Consider the following 14,121-nt stretch of genomic DNA (forward strand, 5'->3'; position numbering starts at 1 on the left):
GGGAAGGGCGGGGGACCCTGGGCCGGAAGGCGTCCCAGGCGCGGCTGGAAGCCGGCGCTCTCTTTCGACGCCACCCGCTGCCCCCGCCCCGGAGCCGGCCGGGACGGCACAACGTCTCCGCCCCCAGCGCACCGCGCACCTCACCTTGAACGCCGCTCCACCCACCGAAATCCTATTGGGCCGGCCGGGCCGAGGCGAGACGGCGATTGGCCGAGGTGGCTCCCGAAGGCTCCGCCCATATCCCCGCCCCCGTCCCCGTCCGCCGGTACTTTGGACGGCGGCGTGGCGCCCCTCCTCCCCGCCCGGTCCCCGCCCCCTGGAGCAAATGCTGCCGAGCTGCGGCCGCCGGGCAGATGCACGCGCTCGGGCCCTTCTAGCAGGCGCGAGCAGTCGCTGGGCGCGCGAAAGCGAAAGAAGGAAGAGGAAGGGAGGGCGGGGGCGGGGTGTTGAGGAGGGGCGGGAGGAGGAAGAGGAGGAGGTTGGAGCGCGCTCGCGCTTGGCCTCGCGCCCGCGCGAAGGGAGGGGGAGAGGGGCGCGCGCGCGCACGCTCGCGTTCTCGCTCGCTCCATCCATCCATCCTCCGGTCGCGGCACGCGCGCGCGCTCCGGGCTCGCGCCGCACCCCCCGCCCGGGAGAGGCGGGCTGGAGTGGGGGGCGGGGGGAGGGGCGCGCGGACGGCGCGCGGACTGCGCGCGGGCGGGGTGAGGTGAGGAGGAGGAGGCGGCGACGGGACGAGAAGGGAGGGGAAGGGGCCATGGCCGCCCGGTGAGGCGGCGAGGCGGGGGGGCGGCCCGACCCCCCGGCCCCGGGCCCTGGGCCCCGGGGAGAGGCGAGGACGGACCGACGGACATGGGGCTCCGGAGCAGCCGCCGCCGCCGCCGCCGCCGGAGGACGCGGCCCTGAGAGGCCGCCGGGCCCCGGCGCGGCCCCCCGGGCGGGGTGAGTACGGGACGGAGACGGGGACGGGGGAGGGGCCTGTGGGGGGCGGGGGGGGGGGGCCGGGGGGGGGGGGGGGGGGCGGGGCCCGAGGCGGGGCTTGGGCCCCCTCCCCCCAGGTCTGGGTCAGCGCCCCTTCCCCTCCCCCCGGGCCGACGCGGAAACGCCCGGCTTCCCCCGGCTTCCCGGCCCGGCCGGGGCCCCCAGCTCTCCCCCTGTCTGGGTCCCCCCTGGGCGGGGCAGGGCCGGCCGGGGAGGGGGCGCGGGGCCTTTGTTAGGGAGCCAGGCCCCAGCCCCCGGGACAATAGAGACACCCTCCCGGACTCCTCTCCCCGGCCGGCCGGGGCTGTCGGCGGGCGGGGAAGAAGAGGGGCCGGGACGTGTCCCACTCTGCCCACTCTCTAGGGGTCGGTCTGTCCCGGAGCGGCGCCGGCCTCCGGCGGCTCGGCTCTCCTCCCCCCAGTCGGTATGATGCGGCAGCAGTGCCGCAGGGACGGGGGAAGAGCCGAGGCCCGGCCTCCTACCCTCCCCAGTGCCCCCGGCTCATTTGTCAGTCCCCACCCCACTCTAGGCCGGCAGCTCCTTAAACTCGTACCCACCGTTCAGAGGGGCCCCGGACTGTGTGCTCTGTTTCTGAATCCTTTGGTGGGGATTCCTGGACTTTGGGGCTCTTGGAGAGACTTCCGGGCTGGTCCTGAGGGAGGGAGGGTGGTTATCTCAAAGAAGAACAGGTAAGGGGAGTGCCCACTCCTGGCATGCCATCCCACCGGATTCTACCTCCTCTTTCTTGCTCATGGTGGCTAGGATGGCCTTTTAGCCCTAGGTTTCTGTGGGCTCTGCTCTCCGTCTGTAGTGGGAGGCTTATTTCAAGGGAAGACAGTCGGGTGAAGGTTGTAGGGTCCTAGGGCCATTGCTACTTCTGGTAGCAGTACCCCCCCAAGTGGACATCCTGGCTGAAAGCAGAGGTGACTCTGAGGAGAGCCTGGGGGGGGGGGTAGTGTATTTAGGAGTCTGTGCAGTTCTTTGCCACACCCTGTGGGTTTGCTTTGAGGCCTTAGAGTTCCTTCTCCTCCCCCTGCTGCATTGCACCATGGGTATGGAAGAGGGGTTTGAGTTTTGGGAACCTGGGGTGAGCTGCCTCCTCCTGTAAACCCAGACTCTGATTGGCAGTAAGAGTCCAGGGCCTGAGTTCAGGCCTGGGAAGGACTAGGCCGCCCTTGGGTTTCAGGCCCTGCAGGACCATCCAGACTTAATCAAGGCCTTAGGGAGAGGTAGATCTTGATGCCACCATTAAGCTCTGGGCAGCGAGGTGGGGAGGGGAGGTGGCAGCCATCGGAGGTGCCTTGGACTCACACCAACATCCCCCCCACATGTGTGCAGCCGTGTTGCCGCCCGCTGTGCTATGAGCAGTCAGAGCACCGTCTCCACAAGAGTTCACAAATGAAAATGGAGGAAATGTCTTTGTCTGGCCTGGATAACAGCAAACTAGAGGTGAGGGCTCCCCCACGTGTGCCTCCAGTTCTTTCTCTTGATGTCTCTCCTTCGCTATATCTGGAATCCACACCAGAGAGGAATTTGGGTAGTCAGCCTTGTTCCTTAAAGGGAAGAGCCAGCTAAGAAGGCCCAAGGATCTGGAAGAAGAAAGAACTCAAAATCAAGATGGGGAAAAATGGCAAAGGAAGCTTTATTTTTGGCCAGGGCAAATTGGCAGGAGATTTGGTTGGTGAGAGTTGCCCTCAGTCCATGGGACTGTGACTCTCGTGACCCTGGATGTTCTCCCCTGGGCCCAGGCCATCGCTCAGGAGATATACGCGGACCTGGTTGAGGATTCTTGTTTGGGATTCTGCTTTGAGGTACACCGGGCTGTCAAGTGTGGCTACTTCTTCCTGGACGACACAGACCCTGAGAGCATGAAGGATTTTGGTGAGCGTCAGGGTTGAAGGAGAGCAGCCTAGCCCTTCCCTGGGAGTGCTTGGAGGGTCCTTCTCCAGCAACCACACCAGAGGTAGAACCTGGAGCTCCTGGGAGCTTAGGCAGGGGCTCTGAAGAGGCCACAGGGCCATGGGTGGGAACGAGAGGTAAGGGCCCCTTGCCTGCCCTGATCGCTACGTCTCTCCTGTCCCCAGAGATCGTGGACCAGCCGGGTTTGGACATCTTTGGACAGGTTTTCAACCAGTGGAAGAGCAAGGAGTGTGTTTGCCCCAATTGCAGCCGCAGCATTGCCGCCTCCCGTTTTGCTCCCCACCTGGAGAAGTGCCTAGGAATGGGTCGGAACAGCAGCCGAATCGCCAACCGCCGGTGAGGGCTTCTCCCTCTGCTAGAACCAGAGTGCCCATCTTTTGCAGCCCATCCCACGGTGGAGTTCCCCACCACCCCCTGGGACATTTGGAGGGTATAGAGGGTGGGTCGCGCCTGGCCCCGGATGCTCCCCTCTACGTGTGAAGTTGGGCAGAGAGAGATGGCAGCCTTGATCCTTCCTCTTCCCTCCCCTCGGCAGGATTGCCAATAGCAACAACATGAACAAGTCAGAGAGTGACCAAGAGGATAATGATGACATCAATGACAACGACTGGTCCTATGGCTCAGAGAAGAAAGGTGTTTGGGCATCTGGGGAATTGGGAGGGCCATCGGGGTGAGGCAGGCAGGCAGGAATTGGGTGTGTAACAGTCACAAGTTGTTATCCTGAATGAGGGAGGAGAGTGTAGCTTTGTAACTTTTCTTTAGGTGCCCTTAGATTGGGAACTTAAAGTGACCCTGCCCTTTACCCTTTTGTCCTACACAGCCAAGAAGAGAAAATCAGACAAGGTGAGAGCCGGGGCAAGCATGAGGGAGATTTGGGCCAAGGACAGATACCCTCCCCTTTGGGCAGGGAGTCCTCGGGTATCTTGACTCAAGTCTGAGGTCACTGGGTACCTCTCTGGGTTCAGGGCCGAGGGTGTCTGGTGGGCAGGAGGGCAGCAGAGGCCTGGGGGAAGGTGGGAGGAGGGAGTATGGGTGAAAGGCCTCTTACTGGTGGGGAAGAGTAGAAATTTGAGGATGTTTGTCAAATCTTTTTTCCTTCCCTGGGTTCTCGGCTCCCCCTTATCGTTACCCTTTCCCCAAAGCTATGGTATCTCCCATTCCAGAACCCCAATTCCCCTCGAAGATCCAAGTCTTTAAAACACAAAAATGGTAAGTGGGGCTGGAACAATGGGAGTGATTCTAACTATGTCTTCTGGGACTTGTTGCTGGAGGGTGGAGGTGGAGGGGCAGGGGGATCGAGGGAGGGCCTGTGATCCTTCTATCACCCCCACTTCCTCTCTGGTTATTTTCAGGGTTCTCTGTCTGTACCTCTGCATCAAACACCCTTCCCCTTCTTTTTTCTTCTTCAGGGGAACTTAGCAATTCGGATCCTTTTAAGGTGAGTAGGGGCTATCCCTCGTAGGTTCCCTCTCAGTATTTGCCTCGTTATAAGTCGGGTGGGGTTGGACAAGTTGGGGTCAGAACGCTAACTAGATGGGTGTCTCGGTCTTGGGTATTCATGTTCTTTGTGGGTCCTAATTCCTTACCCTGGTGCAGTTGGGGTGGAAGGAACTTTTGGAGGACTGCGGGCAACCTTAAGGCCTTGTGCTGAGGGAGGGACGAGAGGGGCTGATTCCACGACCCCACCCTCCCTTCTTTGGCCGTCCCTCTTCTAACTGTACCTCTGGTTCTCACCCAGTATAACAACTCAACTGGGATCAGCTACGAGACCCTGGGGCCAGAGGAGCTGCGCAGCCTGCTTACCACGGTGAGGGATCAGAGAAGCGGGGAAGCCCTTGGGAGCAGGCAGAGCCACAGGCAGTGGTCGAGGCTCTGGAAGAGGCTGGTGCACAGCAGTGAGGGCATCTAGGTCTCTCTCTTGAATTCGGTTTCCTGGCTAGTGTGGTCTGGGACCGTCTGCCATGGACGCCCTGGGGCCATTTCTGAGCGCACAGTCTAGCATTTGTACAGAAGAGAGTGTCTAGTGGCTATAGAAGAGGCTTCCCCCGTCCCTCCTTTCAGCTTATATTCCTCTTCCAGCAATGTGGGGTGATTTCTGAACACACCAAGAAGATGTGCACAAGGTGAGCTCAGAGCCTAGGAAGGGGGCCAGGGGGCCCTCCGGCGCCCTCACCCTGGGCACGGGTCGGGAGTACCTTGGACTTGAGCAACGGGACTCCCGCCCTCCCCCTCCCCTCCTCTAGGCCTTAGGCCACAGTCTGGGGCCTCTTCCTTCGTCCCTTCCCTGTCTGTCCATCCCTCCCGCCTCTGCTGAGGGGAGGGGCTTCGCCTGTATTCCTCAGACCCTCCCTGCCTTGTCAGGGTCTGATCATTCTCTCCCCGCCAGGTCCCTACGCTGCCCCCAGCATACAGATGAGCAGCGGCGAGCTGTGCGGATTTATTTCCTTGGACCCTCAGCGTGAGTGACCCTCCAGGAAGGGTGGTGGGTTGGGGAAGGTGAGGGTGATGCTTTGGGGAAGGTGAGGGTGATGGCTAGCATCCCTGAAGCCCTTCTCTGACCTCTTCCTCCCCAGTGTCCTTCCAGAGGTCGAGAGTTCCCTGGATAATGACAGCTTTGACATGACTGACAGCCAGGCCCTGATCAGCCGGCTTCAGTGGGACGGCTCCTCTGATCTCTCACCCTCTGATTCAGGCTCCTCCAAGACGAGTGAGAATCAGGGGTGGGGTCTAGGTAGGTGAGATAGCTGGGCTCCAGGGGCTCTCTGCCTGAAGTGGAGTGCAGGGGACCTTGCGTTCCCCTGCCACAACCCTCCCCTCAACCCTCTTGCTTCTTTCCTCTTCAGGTACCAACAGTTCCGAGTCACGGAAAACCAAGAAAAAGAAATCCCATCTGAGCCTGGTAGGGACTGCCTCCGGCCTGGGCTCCAACAAGAAGAAAAAGCCAAAGCCACCGGCGCCCCCAACGCCCAGCATCTACGATGACATCAACTGACTTGGGTACAAGGGGATAGCCTTTGGCTGAGCAGAGCCGTCTCTCCCGACCCCCACCCAGGCGGCACAGCCTGGCAAATGGACGGCTGCTGGGGGTTTGGGCTTGGGAAGCTTGGTGGGCCAGGCAGGCAGAGGATCCAATTATGCACCCCTGGGGGGTGTCAGGGTCTTCTGCGATGGAGCACGAGCCCTCAGCGTGCAGGACTCAGACCTGGACATATTATGCCTTGGACATAAGTTTGGTGGGGAGGCGGTTTTCCTATTTATTCTGTGAGTTACTGGATGTCCAGCTAGGCCAGGGGCCTGACCTGGGCACTGTGCCAGGGCACTGCCGCCCCCCCCAACCCCAGGAACTGGACTAAGCCCTGCCGAGGAGCATCGTGGCTACCCGGGAGGCCGCGGGTTGGAAGCTGAGCCTGGAGGGGGCCTCCCCCAGCTGCCCTCAGCAATGTGAATGGGTCCGGTGCTTGGAGCTGAGGGGCAGGGCTGGGTGTGTCCTGTCTGTGTGCAGAATCCTATCAAACGCCCCCATCCCAGGGGGAGGCAGGCATGGCGAGCTGTCTGCTGAGGTAGGCGTCCCGAACTAGCGCCGCCTTCCCTGCCCCTCACAGGGGCAGCCCTTTCCCCTCAGTCCCCGGGGGCCTCCTTGGCAGCAGGAGCTGTCCTTTTGTTGTTGGGTGCCAGGAAAGGGCCTCCAGCCTCTACAGCTTCAAGGAACGGGCACGGGGAGGGTAGGAAGAGGGAGCTGTGTATCAGGATGACTCCCCCCCCTGCCTCTCCTCCCTGACCCAGGGCTGGCGAGGAGTGGGGCCCCAAGGTGAGGTGCTGCTTTATTTGAAATGTTTTCTTACCTCATTCCCTGCCCCAGGAAGGGGCCCAGCCTCACCCTCCTGGGGTGGCCCCATGTTCCTCCTGCCTACCCTGCCCCACTGCCCTCCCGGGGCAGCCCAGGTTCCCAACTGCTGCTTGCCACCCCCCCTCTTTCACCTTGACCAGCTCCAGTTCCTCTCTCGATGCTCCTGCCTCCAAAGCCTGCCCTGTCTCCCCTTCCTTTTGCCGCTTTTAAGTTATTTATTCTGTACTTGTGGTTTGGGGCTCTGAGGAAAATCCTGATCTTTTACCTCTCCCCCCTTGCTAGGAGTGGGGCGGGAAGAGAGGGTGGTCTCTGTATTGTAGGCTGTCCGGAGGGGGCGGGGTGCCATGCCTGGGCAGTGCCCCCCTGCGGGACTGTTGCCCCAGTGTGCCCACCTGCCTGGTCTACATCCTGAAGAGATGTATCATTCAACCTCCACGTGGGCACCATCGCTCCCAGGAAACGAGCTGGAGGACTGCAGTCCAGGGTGGGAGCAGAACTGATGGCCCCAGGGATGGAGCTGACCCTGAACCATGTTCTCTGGCACTCGCTGGACGTGACCCCTGCCCTCCTCCCAGGAGGAGCCATCCCACATTTGGGTAGTTAGTACCCAGGACTGATCGGACTGATCTGGGTTAGGGACCCTAGAGGGTTAAGGGAACAACAGAGATGGGGCTGCAGTACCCTGTCTGGAACCCCAATCTCCCCCTGGGGTGGCTCTGATTGTGGCTGACGCCTGGTTACAAATTGATTTTTAACCCAAGAATTATGATTATTTTTTAAAAAGCCAAACAGATTTTGGCAGGAGTTAGAATAAAGCCTGGGGCCTGGGCTCCTCCGTTCTCGCCCCTCCACAGCCTTCTCCCTCCACGGGGAGGCCAGAGGGCAAGGAGGATCTCAGCCAGCCTCCAGCCAGCTCCCAGATGAAGACCTGGGAGCGGGCTGGAGATGAAGGGAGGAAGGCCGCAGGCCACTCTCCCTTCTGAGAGGCAGTTGCAGCTCAGGCCCTAATTCACCCTTTCCCCTCTGGCCTCTCTGTTTCCCCCTTCTGGTTGGAGGAGGGAAGAAGTGGGAAGTAGTTTGGGAACTGGTTTGTCCACATCCACTTCCCCATTGTTCCTTGGCCCGCCCTCAGGGCAGAGCCCCCTGCCCAGGCTGGGTAAGAGATGGGCTTGGTCCAGCAGGGACCCTGAGGGAGCAAACCCCCTTCCTTCTGGGGAGAGTGTGCCCCCCTACCATGTAGTTGAACAGGGGCTAGGAGCTCTCCACTCCCTTCCCTCTAACAGCAGGCTGTGTGGGTTTCAATTCCCATCCTTCCCACCCCGGCTAGGTGTCGTCCACCCTGTATCCTATCATGTGTCTGAGTGTGTGGGGGGGTTCTGTACTAATTTCCATGGCCGGTGGCTTTTCCTTCCATGCATCACTCCCCCCCGCATGCCCAGGGGCCACCCGCCTGGCATTACCGCATGCTGGGGTCATTGGGGGAGGGGGGTGGGGCTCACGCTGTCCTGTGGTCTTGAGATTTTTATTTTTGCATATGTAATCCATCCTGTACAGGTAGCTAACTTTGTAAACGCTGTGTATTTCCCCTGCCCCCATGGCTGCTGGTGTAAATAAACTGCATCTCCCGTTGGTAGCCCGGCCTGCCCACCCTCATTCCCATGTTGCTGGGGGCAGAGCAACCAGTGTTCTCTTCATGTCACAGGAGACACCATAGCCACAGAATGGAGCTTTATTCAGTCACAGATACTGACCCTCCATCCAAGAGCCCCAGAGGCAAGGGCCTGGGGCCCAGTGCTCTCTACCCAGAGCTGTCCTTGGGGCTGGGCAGGGTAGGACACTGGCTGAGAGCCAGAACTGCCTCTTGCTTACAGCCTTAGGCCTAGGTTAGCAGCAGCTGTGGCCTGGCCTCTCCCGGTGCTGGGGGCTTGGCTTTGTGCCCCAGTCCCCTTCCTGACTGAGCTCTATAAAGGACTATTAAAAAAAAAAAAAAGAGAATATAAGCAAAGTGCTTTGGAAGAAAGGGAGAACACTGGAAACTGTCCAGAACACAGAGAACATCCTATTCCTGCTAAGAGGTGGAGGGAGAAGGTAGAGGCAGCCAGGTGCCCACAGGGAAAGCTGACACAAACTTCACTCCTGCCTGTATGATTTTAGACTCAAGGATGTTCCACTAGGAAACCCAGAGAGACTCCAGGGTCCCTACAGAAATGCTGGGGCCATGCTGAGCTGCCCTGGCAGGCAGCCCTGGGGGCAGAGGAGCAGACATGCAGGATAATGGAAAGAGCTAGGGCCACCGCTGGGAGGGAATCCTCAGAGCCCAGGTTCCCTGTTGAGCTGGGCCACCAGCTCAGTTCTGAATTTCAGGACCTTAGAAGTGAAGGAAGATGACATTCTCGTTTCTACCTGAGTTGTGCTTGCACAGAGGGAATGTCTGTCCCCTCATGGACGTGAGGGGAATGCCCATGCCTGCCTCCTGAGTCCTATGGAGGAGGACCCACCACATCCTTTCCACCCCTCCTTCCCAGGCCCTTGGGCCCAGCTCTGGCCAGGAATGGGGGGAGGCCATAAAGGAGGAAAACCATGCCTTTCATTTTCTCCCTGTGGTCCTTATCGTCCATACATCCCAAATACTAGGAAGCTGAAGAAGACAGTGACCCCCACCAGGGAGACTGTGGCAGGTGCTGTGAAGAATTGGCGGTAATTGATACGGAAGTACCAGACCACACCCAGCAGCACCACAAACACAGGCACCATGAGGCTGCCCACACTGACGCCGAGGTTGGGTGGCTCAGTGGCCGAGGAGGGGGCCAGGGAGCTCGAGGGGCCTGCAACAGCTGACCCCGGGGGTGAGCGGTGACAGTGAATCACACAGTTGTCGGTAATGTTCAGGGAACGCAGTGTGCGGGCTGGGTCCTGCAGCAGGCGGCCCTGGTAGATCAGTTTCATCTGGCTCTCCTGTCCAGGGAAGTATTTACTGTAAGGGCGAGACAAAAGGAAAGACAGAGGGCGAGGAATGAGAAGGCTGAAAGGCAAGGCGCTGGGGGGTGGGGGAAAATTACAGGGTGGGTTTCTAAGGAAGGACTCCCCCGCCTGCCCCACAGAGGCTGCACTCGACACTTCCAAGCCCACGTACCTCTTCAGAGCACCCACAGTATCCTCTGGCCTGGCCACAGCGAGCTCCTCCGTGTCATTGAGGAATTTGAGCCGCACGCTGATGAGGCTGGGGCTGGGAGGCAAGCAGGTGCTATCCTCCGATCTCACAGGTGCCTCCAGACTGCTGTTTCCTGGGCCTGCTTGTCTTTTGGGCAGGCCTTGGATGTCAAGCAGATGCTCAAGGCTGGGCTCAACACCACCCCCAGCTCCAGGTTCCCCGGTAGGGTCTCCCCCACCTTCGCCAGCCTCTTCAGCCTTCTCATCATTACCCTCTGATGGATGGGGGAGTTCAGTTGGCTCTGGGGTGCCTTGGCCCGCTACCAGGTGGTCCACATGCCCCAGGTGAAGGACGGATGTGTCGCCAGCTGACACAATAGTGCCCAGCAGTGGGTTGCTACCGCTGTCTGCTACGTAGGTAGAGAGCCAAGCCAGGACCAAGGCTAGAATGAGCACCACCACACCAGCCACCACAGTCACCTCATTACCCACACCCTCAATGAGGGTGACATCAGAGAGCTCCATGGCCTGGCTGCTGACCGGGTCCACACTGCAGGAACAAAGGGGGACAGTATCAGCAGGGCATGGGAGGTTGCAACCAGGCTTGTTTGTTTAGGTTCTAACTGACCTGGCCCTGAAAGAAAATGCAGTTCAGTATCCTAAAGAGACACAAACCTCCTAACTCTGGACCCCCAATATATAGCTAAGGATTTATTCTTTGCCTCTATTGTGAAATGGTGGCTTTCAGGTTCCACACCCTTCCTCTCACATTCCAACCCCTCAATAAGCATGGATCACCAGAAAAACGTTACAACTTTGTTGCTGCTGCTGTTACTGTCTGTTGCTTTTCTTGGAGGTGGGGAAAAATGTGCTGCTTTGAGCCCTAAGTTTCTCTAGGATTTCTTTTTTGGTAAAGCAACTGCACTCTCTGAGATGCCTCTAAGGTGGCTTCAGAGGAACCAAAAAAGCCTGGAATATTTTATTTGGGAGTTCCTTTGGAGGCACAGCAGAGCCACTCTTGCCAGATTGTGTCATTTGAACCCACTCTCATTCAATCATGGATTGAAGTCCAGATGTCAAGAGCCAAAGAAAATCAACTTATCAAGAGCAAAATCAGACCACCCCAAAGGGACACCTCTGTAGGGCCCATCAGCAGACACTTGTGTGTGTCTCCTCTGAAATTCTTCTGGCAGCAAAGCAGGACAGACACCAGAAACACCTCCTAGGTCACCGTAGGCTCACAACTACAAAACCACTACCTGCATGGAACTGATTTAGAAAATATTCCAAAATGGCTCCCACAGCCCATATCGCAATCTCCCTTCTTTTAATGTGTTCTTGACAGTTTCTTAGAAAGGTAGGAAGGATCTCTGCTCTTTGGAGCACCTCTTTCCCTTGGAGAATCTCCTGCTTTCACAGCTGTCCTTGGGCAAATCCAGTCTGATGATTATCATAACCTGATTGTTCTCACAGTGACTTATCTACTTACCCATCTCTCCACTAAACTCCTGAAAGATCACATGTATTTCTCTATGTACCACAATGCCCAGCATAATCCCATAGCAGTTGCTCAAAAAATATTTGTGGAACATACCAACATGTGAATAGTTTTTCACCTCCTAATTTGGTACGCGTGCCCTGGAGTCCGGAAAACAAAAACAGAAATCCCCAAACTAATTATAACCCTCGTCTTGCCTCTTACTAGCTCTATAACCTCAATTTTCTTAGAGCCTCAGCTTTCTCATCAGTATAATGGGGTTAAAAATAGTACCTACCTCATAAGGTTGTTTTGAAGATGACGGGAAATCATCGAAGCAAAATACTTAGAACAGTGCCTGGCACATTGCAATTGTTTAGTAAACAAATAGTACCAATTATCACTCAACAACTAACCCCTGATGGTAAGAAGGTTGTCATTAACCCTGACTTACAGAAAAGGCAACTGCTGCGAACAGAGGCAAAAACGAGAGGCACAGGCACAGGGAACTTTCGAGGAGAGGGACCGGGTAGGACCCCAGGTTTCCCTCTTCAGAGGCCTTTGCTCTCCTCAACCTGTGAGCGACCCTGATGGCACGGTGAGGAGGGGTCTCCGATCCTGCCTTTCCTGACGCGAAGGCTCCGCGTTTGCGCGGTCCTATTCCCGCGGCGCTGGAGAGGGGTCCGTGGGGCCACTGGAGCCAAAAGGCTGCTTAGTTCCTACTGCTGTACCCAAACCCGTTTCTCCCAGCCAGCGAGGGGTAGAATCGAGTGAGGGGGTCACAAACCATCCACACCCCTCAAACTTCGGGGCGGGGCTGGGACACTGGGGGCGGGGCTTGGGTACGCAGAGGAACATGGGAAATTAAAGGGGGACTGGACGGGTACAGCACCTGGATAAGGAAGGAAGGCCTCACCTGAAACGGCCAGAATAAGTGTTTTGACTTCGCCAAGCCGGCCTGTGGATTCACCTTTCCGTAGGGGCCAGGGGAGGGGCTGGCTAGCCCCGTTTCTACCCAGGATACGGTCTCTTCCGGCTTCTCCCGGAAGCTGTTAGAACCAGAGACAGGAAGTTCCGCCCCCGTGCCTTGCAATGCTGACGAAAATCTACGTAAAGCGGGCTGACGTAAACGTATTCTTTAAATAAAAGGGACAGGTTTCTTAGCGGAAGGAGGGGCGGAGTCATGGTTGGCGGGATCCTGGTCCTCCCAAGGGCTGAGGCACGCCTAGTGGGCGAGGTCTACGGAGCCAAGGGTTGAGGGGCAGGGCCAGGAGGAAGTTAGGGGAGGTGCTTGGAGGAAGGGGTGTGGCTTCGGATCTGGACATACTAGCAGGCTGGCACCGCTGGGCAGAACAGAGCGTCTTTTTCCTCTTCACAACTTTCTTCTTCCGGCCTTGCTCCAAGCCTCCCGGGCTGATTGGATTTATTACTAGTCTGCAACGCGCATTGAGCTCTGGGTTAGCGGAATCAGCCGAGACTGGTCTTTTTTGACCTCCAAGAGTTCAACTCGGGGCTAGACGAGATGACAGACAATTTAATCACCGTCCGGTTCTCCGAGAATGCGGCCCCAGGTAGTGTGGAACCTTGGTAAATCAGGCAAGAAACCATTTCAAAGAAGGCACAGATTCCTTGCAGGCTTAGGACACGGGAAAAGCAAGAGCCCCAAGAAAGGGGGAAATGGTTCAGCTTACAAGAGGATTTTTGCAATTAAAATTTGTTCTAAAGACGTTCTGTGGCGGGGTGGGGAGATGCTGTTGTTTTCCGGTGAACTATTGATTGAAGTATAAATAGTACAGACGGGCAAACTCAAAAGCGAAGAGCTCGGTAGTTTTCACCAACTGAACACATCGGTGGAACCGGGACTCAGATCAAGAAACAGAAAATGACCACAGAACGGCATCCAGCCACTCACTTCCAAAGAGTAGTCACTATTCTGATTTCTGCCACCATAGATTAGTTTTCTGGTTTTGTATTTTGTACAAGTGGAATCAAACAGTATGTACTCTTGGTGTGTGGCTTCTTTTTTTCTTTTTCAGCCTTTTTTATTGTGGTAAAATATAAATAAAACTTACCATTCTTGACAATTTAAAGTGTCTAATTCAGTGGTATTAATTCACAATGTTGTGTGCCCATCATTACTGACCATTTTCTTGTATCCAGTTTTCCTCCTCCCCACTTTATTCTACTTTATGTCTTCTGTGAATTTGCCTATTCTAGGTAACTCATGTAAGTGGAATCATACAATATCTATCCTTTTTGTCTGGTTTATTTCACTTAGGATGTTTTCAAGGATTATCTATGTTGTAGACCTGATGCGAAGAGCTGACTCATTTGAAAAGTCCCTGATGCTGGGAACGATTGAGGGCAAGAGGAGAAGGACGACAGAGGATGAGATGGTTGGATGGCATCACTGACTCGATGGACATGGGTTTGGGTGGACTCCGGGAGTTGGTGATGGACAGGGAGGCCTGGCGTGCTGCGGTTCATGGGGTCACAAAGAGTCGGACACGACTGAGAGCGACTGAACTGAACTGAACGTATCAAAATTTCATTCCTTTTTAAGGCTGAGCAATATTCCATTGTATGTATATATCACATTTTTTAATCTAATCTATCAGTAGACATTTGTGTTGTTTCCACCTTTGAGGTATTATAAATAATGTTTCTGTGAACATTGATGTACAAGTATTAGTTTTAGTCCCTCTTTAAACTTCTTTTGTCTGAGGGTTTTTTTTCTTTCTTTCTTTTT

General features: G+C 56.7%; 2 protein-coding genes across 8 annotated transcripts; one reads left to right on the top strand and one right to left on the bottom strand.

Annotated features, from left to right (window-relative positions):
- The first annotated feature begins 911 nt into the window (after nt 1-911).
- ATXN7L3 (ataxin 7 like 3) lies at nt 912-8,378 on the top strand. 6 transcript variants are annotated; one of them, XM_040245180.1, is made up of 13 exons: nt 912-939; nt 2,317-2,427; nt 2,727-2,859; nt 3,063-3,234; nt 3,434-3,531; nt 3,719-3,741; nt 4,041-4,107; nt 4,251-4,336; nt 4,637-4,705; nt 4,978-5,021; nt 5,285-5,356; nt 5,472-5,629; nt 5,742-8,378. In XM_040245180.1, exons 2-13 carry the CDS (start codon nt 2,377-2,379, stop codon nt 5,888-5,890), a joined length of 1,122 nt encoding a protein of 373 aa, XP_040101114.1. In that variant the 5' UTR covers nt 912-939; nt 2,317-2,376; the 3' UTR covers nt 5,891-8,378. The 6 variants fall into 6 exon arrangements, with proteins under 6 accessions (XP_040101114.1, XP_040101115.1, XP_040101110.1 ...); XM_040245181.1 differs by lacking the exon at nt 912-939 and adding an exon at nt 1,604-1,667; XM_040245176.1 differs by lacking the exon at nt 912-939 and having other exon boundaries at nt 1,930-2,427.
- Nucleotides 8,379-8,456: 78 nt separating this feature from the next.
- TMUB2 (transmembrane and ubiquitin like domain containing 2) lies at nt 8,457-12,444 on the bottom strand. Of its 2 annotated transcripts, none has more exons than XM_040245183.1 (3): nt 12,343-12,444; nt 9,879-10,445; nt 8,457-9,719 (listed from the first exon to the last, which is right to left on the bottom strand). In XM_040245183.1, the coding sequence occupies exons 2-3, from the start codon at nt 10,418-10,420 to the stop codon at nt 9,353-9,355; spliced, it is 909 nt and encodes a 302-aa protein (XP_040101117.1). In that variant the 5' UTR covers nt 10,421-10,445; nt 12,343-12,444; the 3' UTR covers nt 8,457-9,352. The 2 variants fall into 2 exon arrangements, with proteins under 2 accessions (XP_040101117.1, XP_040101116.1); XM_040245182.1 differs by lacking the exon at nt 12,343-12,444 and adding an exon at nt 11,671-12,326.
- Nucleotides 12,445-14,121: the final 1,677 nt, after the last annotated feature.

This window comes from Oryx dammah, unplaced genomic scaffold (genome assembly GCF_014754425.2).
Source record: "Oryx dammah isolate SB20612 unplaced genomic scaffold, SCBI_Odam_1.1 HiC_scaffold_8, whole genome shotgun sequence".
NCBI classification, from domain to species: Eukaryota; Metazoa; Chordata; class Mammalia; order Artiodactyla; family Bovidae; genus Oryx; species Oryx dammah.

What these genes read in the sequence shown, in the direction of transcription:
- TMUB2 (XM_040245182.1), bottom strand. Translation starts at nt 11,705, where the DNA reads ATGATTTCCCGTCATCTTCAAAACAACCTTATGAG. An exon ending in CTTCAAAACAACCTTATGAG is followed by an intron (nt 10,446 to 11,670) that starts GTAGGTACTATT and finishes TTGTTCCTGCAG; the next exon opens with TGTGGACCCGGTCAGCAGCC. An exon ending in ACTGTGGGTGCTCTGAAGAG is followed by an intron (nt 9,720 to 9,878) that starts GTACGTGGGCTT and finishes TCGCCCTTACAG; the next exon opens with TAAATACTTCCCTGGACAGG.
- ATXN7L3 (XM_040245176.1), top strand. Translation starts at nt 2,218, where the DNA reads ATGCCACCATTAAGCTCTGGGCAGCGAGGTGGGGAGGGGAGGTGGCAG. An exon ending in TGAGAGCATGAAGGATTTTG is followed by an intron (nt 2,860 to 3,062) that starts GTGAGCGTCAGG and finishes TCCTGTCCCCAG; the next exon opens with AGATCGTGGACCAGCCGGGT. An exon ending in GTCTTTAAAACACAAAAATG is followed by an intron (nt 4,108 to 4,250) that starts GTAAGTGGGGCT and finishes GGTTATTTTCAG; the next exon opens with GGTTCTCTGTCTGTACCTCT.